The following is a 14,209-nucleotide window of genomic DNA, read 5'->3' on the forward strand; positions in this document are numbered from 1 at the left end:
GGTGTGTCTGTGCTTCTGCCTCCACCTCTGATGTAAAAGCTGTGAAGGCCTTTCTCTGTTAATTGTCCTCTGTCCCATGATAAAGAAACTTAATTCTGAATTCTTAGCTGTGGACAATAAAAGCTAAAAAGTATGACTCAGATGATGTCTCTGTTTTCTAGCTTCTTGAAATGTCTTACCGTAGTTGTTGTAACTAAAAGCCTAAAGGACAGTGTGTTCACAGTGCCTTGCTCATTTCTACACAATCCCACGATTTCATAGTTTCCTTATTTTTGTATTCTAAGCATTCACTGGAAATCTGTGTTGGGTGATGATGAAATTAATCCTAGGATAAGGAACTAGCATAACTCCTCAAGAGCCAGGGGACGTGAGATAACCTTAAGTCCCTCCAGTTTGTCTTAAGGTTTTAAGTGATCAACAGATTTAGAAATGCTAATAAGAAAGCATGAGTCTTATCCTGTTTAATGCAAGTAATGTTTTTCTTTTTGCTGGTGGATAAAAGCACCTGCTGCCAAGCCTGACTACGTGAGTTTGATCTCTGGAACCTACGTAGTGGAAAGAGACAACCCCAACAAGCTGTCCTCTGATCTCTGCGTGTGTGCCACAGTGAGCACCCATGTATACACACACAGGAATAAACATAAACAAATGTAAACAGAATTTTCTGAAGTAATTTTAAATTTGATCTTTAGAAAACCTCCAAGAAATAATTAAAGACATGTAATCCATAGAAATATACTCCATAGGAAAACTTAAAAACTAAACTTGAATCCAGAAGACCATGGCTGTTTATTCCAAAGACTAAGGTATGGGACACGGGGAAGAACTCTTTAAAATCTTTATCAAATGTAGGAAAAGCATGCCTCTAATGAAATCGTAGACAAGTTTGAAGTTCTAGAAGCCCTTTGGCATTGCAAACACATGGGTCCTGTGACTTGTTTAACTTGTTCCTTAGACTAGGCACAGTCAATTCTTGATTCAGGAGCTGACTATAGTTAGGGAAATGCTTATTCCAGCAGAATTTAGGTTCCTTGAAGATTCTCTAAGACTTCCATCAGAGAACCTAGCATGACTGTCCTAATGGCCATCATTTAACCCAGGGCTTTACACACCCTGTAGATAACGGGCAGAAACTGGACTACTGATAGTGTTAGCCTCCGTGTGGGGTCGTACACAAGACTCTGTCTTTCTTTTTTTATTGATGGAAGGGCATTTTAATTGGTTGGCATGTTCACTGAAGGTAATATTCCTACTTCGTCCCTGGATGAAGCAGATGTCATGAGAAGATATTCCTGCATGAGGAGAAGACTTGATCCTGTTTTGAATGTCTTTCCACACTTCAGAATGTACATGTCTGTGCCTACAAGTGCATAGAACTGGTATTACCAATGTGCCCCATATTGCTTGGCCATTGGCCGCCTTCTGATCTCCCATATCTCATATCCCATTTTGTTGTGTCCTTCTGTAGATCTTTATTAACAACGAATGGCAGAACTCAGAGAGTGGGAGAGTGTTCCCTGTCTGTAATCCAGCCACAGGAGAGCAAGTGTGTGAAGTTCAAGAAGCAGACAAGGTATGCACTGCCTAAAAATTTTCTGTGGAATCACCACCAGGAACAGCAAAACAAGGATTACGTGTTCTCCTTGCTACACTTGGGTTCAAGCATCACGTTTTGTGTGGAGTATTTCTCTTCAGTTGTGCCTCTTCTTAACAGGTGGATATAGACAAGGCAGTGCAGGCAGCCCGCCTAGCCTTCTCTCTTGGTTCAGTGTGGAGAAGGATGGATGCTTCTGAAAGAGGACGTCTGTTGGACAAGCTTGCCGACTTGGTAGAACGGGACAGGGCAGTTCTTGCAGTGAGTAAACTAAGAAAGCAGTTAGGTTTCTACTCCAAAAGACCACTCAACTGGGACATATTCTGTGAAGTGTTGTTGGGTAGGGGAGTTAGGGGGTGTGTGATATATACGAAATATAGGAGATCTTTGGGGAAGCTTTTTGTGGCATTTTGAAGAAAAAGTCAGCATTGCATCTCTACTAAGAATCTTCCTTTTCGCTTTGTCACACCTCCCAGGAGCAAAGCAAAATACATCCACTTAACAAACAAAACAAAAGCACCAAGAAACAGGACCTCTAGGCTATCTGTAAAAGACAAATGTCAAGTGACTCTTTTGCAAATCAAATAGGAAAAGACGAATATGTACCCCCATACTTTCTACTCCATTTGTTCTGCCCTTTTAGAATCATGAGAGATATCACCATTTCTTTTCACTTGAACAATCAATCACACACACACACACACACACACACACACACACACACACACACACACACACACACACACCACATAAGGACTTCTTATCTGATGGATTTTGCTGTGTGTCTGTGTGTCTGTGTGTGTGTGTGTGTGTGTGTTTTAAATAAAAGTGCTTTGAGGACTGAAGTGTTGGCTCAGCAGTTAAGAGTGCATACTAGGGCCTGGAGAGATGGCTCAGAGGTTAAGAACACCAGATGCTCTTCCAGACGTCCTGAGTTCAATCCCCAGCAACTACATGGTGGCTCACAATCACCTATAATATGATCTTACTCTCTCTTCTGGCCTGCAGGAGTACATGTAGGCAGAGCACTGTATACATAATAAATTTAAAAAAAAAAAAAAGAGTACGTACTACTCTTTTGAGGACCTGAGTTAGGTTCCTAGCACCCACATAGGGCAGTTCATAATTGCCTGAAATTCCAGGTCCAGGGAATCAGATATCTGGCTTCCACAGGCATCCATGTTCATGTGATTATACCCACATACCATGCGCGCACGCGTGCACACGAACACACACACACACAATTAATAAAAAATAAATCTTTTCTAAATAGCTAGTTTCTTTGAGAAAGGAGACTTTCTGGAGCTAAGGACCACTTAAGTGTCCTTAAGTGTATGCCAGGGGATCCATCCTTGGATGGTCCTTAAATGCTATGGGCCCCATTTTTTCTCTTTGTTTTGTAGACTTTGGCTATTTGGTAGCAAACTATATAGAGATTTTATTGTCCAATTTAAGAACTGGGAAATTATTGGAACTTCTTTTTATAAAAGTGAGCCAATGTGGTGACAAAGTAGCACTTAAAAATGAACTTTGTTTTGTGCAGTAAGTAGATAAGTATTGCTGTCATCAGTGGTAAATAGTGTTCTTTAACTTCATTGAATGGAAAATTTTCAGTTTTAATTTTCTAACTAATTAAATCATTTTATATCAGCATGTGTTATATAATATTCTTCTAGAGAGAAACATGAAAATATAAATATCTATTTTTGCTTATTTCATTTGTTGAACTTCTAATAGCCAAGTGTGTCTCAAGTGAAAATAGTCTTCATTGTTTTAATGGCCATTGTTTTTGTAACAGACTTAACCCAATTTAGGAACATGTCATTAAAATGATGTTTATAATGTAAAGCTGTTTGTTATTGCTATTTTTATAAATGGACCGGATACTTTACTCTTAATAGATAATGGTTGTTAACATAAATGTTTACAAAAACCAGTCTTTAAATTGTTAAAGTCTGGGCTTCCCCAGAGAAGATCTTGTTTATTTAGTGGTAATAAATAAGGTTGCTATGCACCATGAATATTTCACTTCTCAGCAGGGGGCTTGGCAGCTGTGAAGAACATTTCATATCCCTGTTGAAGGCATAGAAACCGGCATCCCTGCTTCTCTTGTGCATTGATATTACTAGTGCACTCTCAGAAAGATCTCCATTCAACTCTGACCATTAATATAGCAGGGGGTGGCTTGACAAGCAGAGCGTTTCTTTACCATCAGTTAAAGAAGCGCTGTGTTTATATATCTGGACAGTGGTTAAGGAAGACACACAGGCACAAGAATAGCACATGTGTGTGTTAAGAGTGGACACTCTCCTGTCTGGGAAAGCAGAGTGGGACAAGTGTGCATCACCACTTATACCCAGCCAGGTTCCCTCTGTTTCTTGTTTCTTCTTCTATAGAAACTAGTGTGTCACTACAAAATTCTGAGGTCTTAACATTTCTTTTTTTTTTTTTTTTTTTTTTTCCTGCAGACCATGGAATCCCTGAATGGTGGCAAGCCGTTCCTGCAAGCATTTTACATCGATTTGCAGGGAGTCATCAAAACCCTGCGGTATTATGCAGGCTGGGCTGATAAAATTCATGGAATGACCATTCCTGTAGGTATGTGAAACATGAGTATATTAAAAAGGGAAATATGAGGCTCTGCCAGAAATACTTCACCGAACACAAAGAGTAGCCATATACAGTGCCGATACTGGGCTTTGTGACAACTTGAATTGAGCACAGGGCCAAACAGGTTGTGTCACCAACTCTGATGATGCCTCTCTTCTTGTGTACATGTGGTCTACCTAGAAGTGTGGAGAGCCACTTCAGTCAGTTTGTCAGTCAGCTATGGAGTAGGTACGCAAAGACTAGCAGCTAGCATCTGGGTCAGACTCTCAGGAGGGAAGGGCTTGGGGCAGAGGGGGATTTGGAGTATCTATTTTAGTTACTGGATGGAAGAAATTTTATAGGAAAGAGACTGAGGAAACAGAACATGCAGAAGCCGGGGGCTTCTGAGGGGAAACTTGATAAGGAAGGTCATAATTACTGGATATTTACTTTCATATTGGTTCAGCCCATTCACATTTGTCCTTTGCAATGCTGTAATTCAATATTAATTTGATTTCATTGTTGATTTTTTTTCATAGTGAAGTCCAGAATTTAGGACTTGTGGTCTTTTGTGTTACCTACATTTCTCTACAAAACGTCCCCAGTTTTTGTTTGTCATTATAACAAGAAATAATGAATGTTTAGTTGCATAACATTTGAACACATTAAATGGTCTTTCACATTTAGGATCTGTGTAAGACTCCAGTGTAAGACAAACTGGAGTTAAAAGAGTGCATGCCTAATAAGATAGTAAAACTTGTTGTCTCAACAGAGTAACTTGGCTAGTAACTGTCAGGTCTAAGAACCAAAATGTGTGTTAAGAGTTGTGTCACTGTATTTTGTATATTTTTACTATAGACAGGCAATCAGATGCAGAGAAAAAGTATCTACCTTGTCTTCTTAAAGGATAGCCTTTTTCTAGAAGGTTTTGGGAAGAGGGGAAGGGGTGATCATTTTTGAACCTTCAACAAGATGCCGTTTCCTGTGACTTGGGGTTTCGCCCACCACCCTCTATTCCATCTCACTCAAGACCCACAAGTAGCTGCTATTGTAGAATTATGCAATATCTTGGATTCACAAGGGCCCCGATGCTATTCTCCTTATTAAACTATCCATTATTTCCTGGCCTAGCACTCAGTGGAGCCATTCTCTCTGGCCATAAATCCTGTGCTTTGACCCTCCTGTGGCAACTACTACTTGTGATGATTAATAATAATCACTACTTCAATTTATTGGATATTTTCCTCTTGCTCATTTATTATCTCTTCTGTCGTAGCAGCCTTGGGAAATATTTTCCTCATTTTGATCTTTGTTTTTTTTAACTTTAATTTTATTAATTTATTCAGATTACAACTAAATTGTTATCCCATCACTTGTATCCTCCCATTCCTCCCTCCCTCGCACTTTCACCCTGTTCCCCTCCCCTAGGTTTAAGACCGAGGGGGACCACCTCCCCCACTATATGGTCATAGGCTATTAAGTCTCATTTTGGTAGCCTGCTTATTCTTTCTTTGAGTGCCCCCAGGCCTCCCCACCAAGGGGAGGTGGTCAAATATGGAGCACCAGAGTTCATGTCAGAGTCAGTCCCCACTCTCCACATAACTGTGGAGAGTGTCCTGTCCATTGGGTAGATCAGAGTAAGGGTTCGATGTTTACTATTGTATTGTCCTTGGTTAGTGCAATGGTTTAAGCAGAGCCCCCTGGGCCCTGATCCACCCATCACGATGTCCTTCTTGTAGGTTTATAGGACCCTCTGGGTCCTTCTATTTCCCCATCTCCTATATTTCTCTTACCTAGAGTCTCAGTAGGATGTCCTCACATCTATCCCAATCTCCTGGTAAGTGAAGACTTTCGTGGGACATGCCTTTTAGGCTAGTGCCCAATTATAAGTGAGTATATACCAGGTGAGTCTTTCTGCTTCTGGATTAACTCACTCATTATGATCATTTCTGGTCCCATCCATTTGTCCACAAAATTCAGGATTTCCTTGTTTTTAATAGTTGAGTAGTATTCCATCACAGTCCTCTGTTCCTCTCCTGCTCATAGCTTCCTTGTGATGAAGGATCAACTGAAACTTATTTACAGTTTGCTAAGCGTGACAGAGGAGTTGTCTGAATTTCTTCTGAATGAGTGTCAATTTTATTGGTTCTTATAGTAGATAGGAAAACATGACACACACATTAAGACGAATCTTGTTTTAGAAAGGCTTTATGATATGTCAACATATAGCAAAGATAAAAAAATAACTCTCTAGGTCACCTTCTACGCAGAAGCAGCTGATGAGAAGCTTCATGTGGGACCCTAGTAAGGGCAATGGGGCCGTCTTCCCTAGTAAGGGCAATGGGGCCATCTCCCCTAGTAAGGGCAATGGGGCCATCTCTCCTACTAAGGGCAATGGGGGCCATCTCCCCTACTAAGGGCAATGGGGGCCATCTCCCCTAGTAAGGGCAATGGGGTCGTCTCCCCTAGTAAGGGCAATGGGGCCGTCTCCCCTAGTAAGGGCAATGGGGCCGTCTCCCCTAGTAAGGGCAATGGGGCCATCTCCCCTAGTAAGGGCAATGGGGCCATCTCCCCTACTAAGGGCAATGGGGGCCATCTCCCCTAGTAAGGGCAATGGGGCCATCTCCCCTACTAAGGGCAATGGGGCCGTCTCCCCTAGTAAGGGCAATGGGGCCGTCTCCCCTAGTAAGGGCAATGGGGCCGTCTCCCCTAGTAAGGGCAATGGGGCCATCTCCCCTACTAAGGGCAATGGGGCCGTCTCCCCTAGTAAGGGCAATGGGGCCGTCTCCCCTAGTAAGGGCAATGGGGCCATCTCCCCTAGTAAGGGCAATGGGGGCCATCTCCCCTAGTAAGGGCACTTCTCCACTTCTTCCAGGCGTGGCTGCCTCACTAGGCCACAGGGGAAGAGGGTTTGCTCAGTCCTGATGTGGTTTGATGTGCTGGGCTGTGTTGGTGAAGGCGCCCCCCTTTCTGAATACCATCTGGATGGTAGATGGGGGAAGAGGGATGAAGAATGGGACTGGAAGGAGAGAAGGAAGGGGGCTGTGATTGGGATGTAAAGTGAATAAATAAGTTTTTAAAAGAAGTTTTAATAAAAAATACTATCCAAGTCATATGTGGTTATTTATGTTTCATCTTTATTCCAGTTTTCCTGTTAAACTGAAGGATGAGCTAAAAATGTAGATGAAGATCAAAGCCTAAGCTCTTGCCTTCAGTCAGCTTGTTCTGGCGCTGTCATAGTGAATGCAGAAGCGAACTCTTCTGTCCTCTGTAATCATAATGAGCGCTAAGGCTGTTTGCTGTGCCCATTACAGGAGAGCCAGGACAGTTAGCAGGATCTGAATGGGTGTGACAGGAAGCAGTGAAGTCAGCTCTTCACAAGGAACCTTTTGGAGACACTGCAGAGATGCTGCAAGAAGCTGAGGGATCCATGGGCTAATCTCACTTATAGACACAGGAACCAAGTACAGAGGAGTAAACTAACTTTTTTTTTCAAGACTGTGTAATAAAATAGTGATAGGACCAAGACCCATTGGTGGAAGACTCGGGAACATATAATACCACATCTTAGGATCTCCCAGTGACTCCTAGAAGGAATGGTGTTAGTGCTACTTCATGCTAATGTAAAGTTTCAAACAAGAATGAGCAGCCACAGAATTTCTCACTGTTGTAAAATGCTCAGACAGGCCTAGATGGTATCTGCAGACACTGGAATGTACGAGAGTACAGAGCAGAATCATTTTATGTTTTTAGTCTCAATGCTTAATACTTGGACTATTTAAAGGGTTGCCATCTCCAGAGCAAGTCTACTGAAGCCAAATGCTCTATCATTGAGCTATACCCCAAACATGTTACTGGGTGTGTAAGACTTGCTACAGCGATTGGAATTCTCCTGTTTATTATCACTGGTAGCTTGAGGTTCATATCACATGTCTCATTTTCTGATACATTGAGATTTGTTCACTATAATTATAATTATATCACTAGACTTTATATGCAGGATGTGCCAGAATAGGAGAGTAAAAGTTACATTAAAAATTTAAGGCATTTATAGTCTCTGACTTTGAAAGTAATGTTTGCCTTGAAGGAATTACTCAAATATTAAACTTTTTAAAAAAGATTTATTCATTTATTATTATGTATATGGTGCTCTGCCTGCATGTACACCTGCAGGCCAGAAGAGGGCATCAGATTACATTATAAATGGTTGTGAGCCACCATGTGGTTGCTGGGAATTGAACTCAGGACCTCTGGAAGAGCAGTCAGTGCTCTTAACTTCTGAGCCATCTCTCCATCCCCTAAATACTAAACTTTTAATTAACTAAATATTGATCTCTCTCTGTCTCCATCTCCCTGTCTCTGTCTTTTTCTCTCTCCCTCTTTCTCTTCCTCCCTACCTCCCTCCCCTGTGTAATTTTATCAAATCCCCAACAAAAAACATAGGGAGTGGCTCAATTTTTCACAAATACCGAAGAGGCTTATTCTGTACTCTCTCCTTTAGGACAAAGGCTTTTCCTAATGTACCTACTGTGTGTGCATACTCAGTGGAAATTAATGTACTGTTCAACCAAGTTCATAGCACAACGGGACAGCTAACTGTGAGGTTCGCACAGTCTTCATGGCAGTGGGTTCTGAATGGGTTCGGGAAGATCATTGTTGCTTTGAGCACTGAAGTGTGGGCAGCACTACGCACATAATTCCAGACAGCATGGGCAGCCTGCAGAGCTGGGTCCATACGGCAGTAAACGAGTAGACTTATTTCATTTTCGTTCTTAGGTTTGAAGAATATGGGGAGGACAATGTTGCTAACTTGTGAAACTTGTCACTTGGTAATTTTCCTTGAAACGAGGCCGTCAAATAGCACTGTGCACCTTGTTAAGGAGTGAGCCAACTTGGTACATGAAGCACGTGATAAAGCTAGGACAGTGGACAAGATCAGGAAGATGTCTCTCAAATGACTGGCCCTGGGAACCCTGATCTAGAAGCGTGGGGGACTTGGAGCAGGACCCTGATAGCCGTGAAGGGCCTCTAAGAGCCCTTAGTCCTCCCCAAGGGGCCCGGCAGAAGGTGCATCTCTCATGTTCTCCAGGAATCACAGCTCCCTAATTGAGAGTATCTCTTGGACATATAGGAACACCCACTGAGTTCACAGGCCCAGGGCCCTTTCTTTTTTCTTTCACTGAGTGTTCTCTTGGGAAAAGTTCAAGAGACAAGATAACCCATGTTTCTTTATTTGGGACTTAGTGAAACCGGCTGCGAGGACTGGAAGAGTCTGTGCCCTTCCTGTGCCAGCCTCTAGCTCAGTGTGTATCAAATCTGTGAGCAGATTATCAAGTACGTTTTATTCCTCATAGCTCAGTTTATCTTGGGACACAATCATCATGTGAAGTTTACTCCCTTTAAGATCAGCTTCTGAAGCTATGGTCTGCAGTTTTCTTCCTTTGCTTTCATTTTTCAGTAGTTTTTGACATTACATGATACCTTTACAATCTTGTATATGTAGAACGGAGATGGGGAAGCCTAGGAATCACTATGCTGTGCTTACATGTGTGTCTAATGAATTTACTCTGAACCACTTGTTTTCTCCAGTTGTGCTAAAACAAACACTGTATTCTTCAATTCATCTTCCCTCTTTTTCTTGGAGCACATCTGTCCTCTGTCTCAATGTCCTGTTTCCCACCCCAGATTCATTGCTTTGTATTTAGCCACTTGAGTGCATCACCTTAGCTAACTATAGTTTAGGGCGGGAACTTTCCATGCCAATTGACGAGTGTTGTTGCTGCTCACCTTTCCAGAGAGCAGTAAGCTGATGGGAAGTGGTGGCTTGTAGTGGCACAGCTGACAGCATCTATTCAGAAGATTCATGAGTTGTTTCCATACATAGTTGGTGTAGTTACTTGATCTTTAAAGTATCACTTGGACTAAATGTCATCCTATGAGTAGTTTCTACATTCTGGCTCACTGCCCCGCCTGCACGAGCCTGCCTACCTCCTTCTTTCCTCCACTTAGCCTAGTATCTATTAAACAAGCCCAAGAGACAAGGTGAAGATTGGGGGAAAAGCTTGCAAAAATGTGACAGAGACCTAATTTCCTTGATTTTTTACAATGTTCCTCAAACAAATAAAATAATGGGCCCAGTAGAAAAGAGGCAAAGGATCTAAATTTGAAGGAAAAAATTGAAAATGGTCAGTATGTTCAGCCTTAAATATCATTAAGCACAATTCAAAATTAAACACAGAAAGTTGCCATTTTCCAGATTTCAGATTGGCTAAAATTCAGATATTGAGAAAACTGGTTAAAGAGTAGAAAAGTCAGCATGTTGTTAGAACTTTTCATAAAAGATGATTTGCAAACATTTATTAAAACACACTTAAATCAAGAAATCCCAGCATAGATATACAAACATACCCAGTATTACGTTTGCATTGTCTATAGTAGTTATAAGCAGAAAGCTACCTTGGTGACCCTCAGGAGAGGTAGCAGCACTCTGCTGCTAAGCCCAGGGACTGCCTTGCCATTTGTGTGACTGAGAAAGGAGGGCGGAAGACAATAGCATGGCTACACTTGTGAGGAGAAGCTTCCATATGAACTTGCATGCAAGTGAAAGTTTCTTGGTGAAATGAAGGTAGAAAAACAGCAGTGGCTGATCTGGAGAAGAAGAACTAGAGATAGGGCATGGGGCGATGGGGGTGGGAAGGACGGGGGCGGCGAGAAGGACGGGGTGGGAACGACAGGGGGTTGAAGGGGGAGAAGGAGGGGGGAAGGATGGGGCGGGGGAGCAAGAGGAGCAGAAGAGAACTTTATTTAAAAACATAATTTTGAACTTAGCTAAAAACCCTGGGTGATAAATGTTAGTTGTTAAGATGTGTTGAGAGACAAATATACACAACCTAATGAGTCATTTATCTTTGTCTCACCCACACCCTCCTGTCCTCACCTTTATCTCCAGTTCCAATAGGGAGGCTTCTCTTGAGTATTAGCAGTAACTTCCCTTTCTTTGCAAGGTGCTGCTTTTGACAGACAAACCACTAGAGAGGTGACCACAGGCCAGCAACAAAGCAGGAAGCAAAGAGTTGGCCCAATTAGCTTTTAAAAAGTAACCAGATAAAAGTAACAGCATTTCTCTAAAGAAATTGGTTTGGAATTCCTGGCTAATTATTTCAGTGTCTACTATCCCTACAAGAGAATCAAGGCTGCTCAGCATCTCTGCTGCTCATCCTCCAAGCCCCTAGGGACACAAGGGCACCCTTCCATCACACCTCCCTGAGGTGGAACTTTGAACCTACCTGTGTCCCCAGGACCCAGGTTCTGCCTATGACAACTGCACTGAGTAGGGAATACATCTTACTTTTCTTCCTCATACTTTCCAGCTGCCCAGCATTAAAAATGTGTTCAATAGACTTTCTCTTAATGGCTTTTAATTTTGAAAAATACCCAGAAAAGCCATTTAAAAACTTGAGGTACCATAGTATTTAAATCAGCTGACTATTCTGTATGTGTTAACATACAGCTGAGTTTTTTTTAATTTGTTAAATTCATTCATTAATTTTACATTCCGATCTCAGCCCCCTCCCTCCTTTCCTCCTGGTCTCACCCACTGGCCCCTTTTCCTCCATCCCTTCTCAGAAGAGGGGAGCCCCCCTTACAAACCCACCCCAACACATCCTCTTCCACTGAGGCCAGACAAGGCAGCCCAGTTAGGGAAAGAGATCCAAAAGCAGACAACAGAGTCCATGTCAGATATGACCCCTGCTCCACATGAAGACCAAGCTGCCCGTCATAAAACTGAGTTTTTATTGTGTTCCAATTCTAAGTTTCCTCTTTCATGATTGCGTGTGTGTATTCACACATGCATACACACACACATGCACACACACATGCACACACTCACATGCACACACTCACACATGCACACACACGCATATACATGCACACACTCATGCACACACATGCACACACATGTACACACTCACGCACACACATGCACACACATTCACATACACATACACACACATGCACACACACACACACAAATGCCAGCTGTGGTGCTTGGTGAGTAGGATGTGTTTCAACTTCATTTCTGGCTTTCACTGCCACCTCAGGCCTCCTCTGACCCCCGTGACCCTCACTGTAGAGTGACCACGCTTCTTTCTTTCAGATGGAGACTACTTTACTTTCACGAGACATGAGCCCATTGGAGTATGTGGACAGATCATCCCAGTGAGTGCATCTCCTCACACTTTGTATTTATTTTCATTTGACCCAGTTCTCTTAAAGACACGTAAAACATGGTCCTCAGTGATGTGTGTTTCCCATTACTGGGAAGAAAAACCTGAGCTCATGTTGTTGATGTATCTCTAACAGCCTCCCTGCAAATGCTTATTTGAACAGGTGAATAGAGTTTCAGGCCTATTACCACAAGTTGAGTTCTCAAGTCACAGAATTCTCCTGATAAAAATAAGCAAAGCAAAGCAAAGAACAGTGTATAAATAACCCACCCTCGGTTATGAATGTCTATCTGCTTATGGAAAATAATGTGAGGTTGTATTTGCTTGTTTGTGTTTCAGAGTGGTAACTCACCGTCTTTCCAGGCGTATTGTTTTATATGATCTCCTAATCCCTTTCTTCCCGCTGTCTCTTCTCATAAGAGTCTAGAGAGAAGGGGCTTCAGAAGACACAGCAGTACAGTTACCCTCACAGTCCAAATCGAAACCATCCCGGGCTGTTTTCTATCTTGTAAAGAAAAATAGATGTAGTGACTAGTGTTTGGATTGGAACATTAAACACTGTTCTTTGCTCTCTCCCATACACCCTTGGCACAACACAAAGTGTCACCCAAGTTTCTGACTGTACTATCTCATAGTTCTGGCTGGGACTTGAGTCGGGAGGGGCAGGGCATGCTGACACCAAACTCAGCATAGATAAGACAAGAAGATTTTTCTCTCAACACAGAAGAATGACTCCAGAATAATCTTTGAGTTGGAGATCCAAAGATTCTTAGGAAATTATTAATATTTGTTCTGATGGTCAATAGGCCCTGGTCCATTTGTGACTTTCACTGGAGAGTGAAGAAAGGAAAGAGAAAGGCTTGGTCAGAGCTCTCCCTCTCCTCCAATCAGAGAGGTCCTCTGCGCTTGCCACCTTCTCTGCAAGTACCAGCCCTGTCCCTCCCCAGGACCCTCAGAGCTGCAGCCTCCCTCCCAAAGCAAGAGCTCTTGTCAGCCAGCTCCCTCAATTACTGCCTCCAAGATTTACACACTGTAGATGGAATTAAAACATCACCAAGGACTCCTGAGTTTATAAACAACCAAGGGGGAAAGAAATTGGGTGTTTGGTGAAGGCAAGACACTTGTATATTTTTGCAGCTTGCCAGAGCCAGTGAGAATCCTTCAGGGATGGCAGCTGAGATGCTTCAGGCAGAAACACGTTGTGGTCAGAGGCTGAATCCAGGAGACCAGGAGTGCTGTTTCCTCCCTTAGTGAAATTATCAATGACACTTGATAGTAAGGAATCTCATGCCTGAACTTATGACAGTACCAGATTAATGTTCCATCAAATCAGTTTAAATCATGTTAGTCCCCATGTTCACGTTCTCATAAGGATACCTTAGTTTGGTTTGCATAAGTATATTTTGCAATAGAAAGAATGCTTGTGGCATTTTGGTATATTCATTGGTGTGTACATTTTGTAAAATGTATAGTTGTGTGTTTTATGACACAATATACAAAAATGACACATTGAAATTCACATTGTCTTAGAGATAATTGTAGGTAGGATTTTAGTTTCTAGTTACTATACATAAAACATTTTTCATACCAATGTGAAAATCTTGGTGTAAAAATCCTAAATTTAAGGGAAAGTTTCACATAATGAAACTTCAGAACAAAGCCCAATTTTTGAAATATGTAAGCAAAATAAAAAGTAAAGCTAAACACAAAGAGTGACTCCCTGATCCCTTCCAGCATGGGCTTTCCTTAGGTGGTATTTGGTGTGTGATGACACACTGAGCAGAGAAAAGGAGGCATT

The 14,209-nt window shown here is 42.1% G+C and overlaps 2 protein-coding genes across 2 annotated transcripts in view; one reads left to right on the forward strand and one right to left on the reverse strand.

Annotated features, from left to right (window-relative positions):
- The window catches only part of Myzap (myocardial zonula adherens protein), a 725,358-nt gene that overhangs the window by 394,652 nt on the left and 316,497 nt on the right, over positions 1 to 14,209 (reverse strand). The window lies entirely within an intron of this gene.
- Positions 1 to 14,209, forward strand: part of Aldh1a2 (aldehyde dehydrogenase 1 family member A2) — an 80,694-nt gene that overhangs the window by 35,402 nt on the left and 31,083 nt on the right. Inside the window, exons 2-5 of the mRNA XM_051156755.1 lie at positions 1,469 to 1,573; positions 1,715 to 1,855; positions 4,063 to 4,192; positions 12,342 to 12,403. Of these exons, the coding sequence (XP_051012712.1) occupies positions 1,469 to 1,573; positions 1,715 to 1,855; positions 4,063 to 4,192; positions 12,342 to 12,403 (438 nt within the window). The remainder of the gene's footprint in view (positions 1 to 1,468; positions 1,574 to 1,714; positions 1,856 to 4,062; positions 4,193 to 12,341; positions 12,404 to 14,209) is intronic.

The sequence above is a fragment of the Acomys russatus genome, chromosome 14 (genome assembly GCF_903995435.1).
Source record: "Acomys russatus chromosome 14, mAcoRus1.1, whole genome shotgun sequence".
Classification (NCBI taxonomy): Eukaryota; Metazoa; Chordata; class Mammalia; order Rodentia; family Muridae; genus Acomys; species Acomys russatus.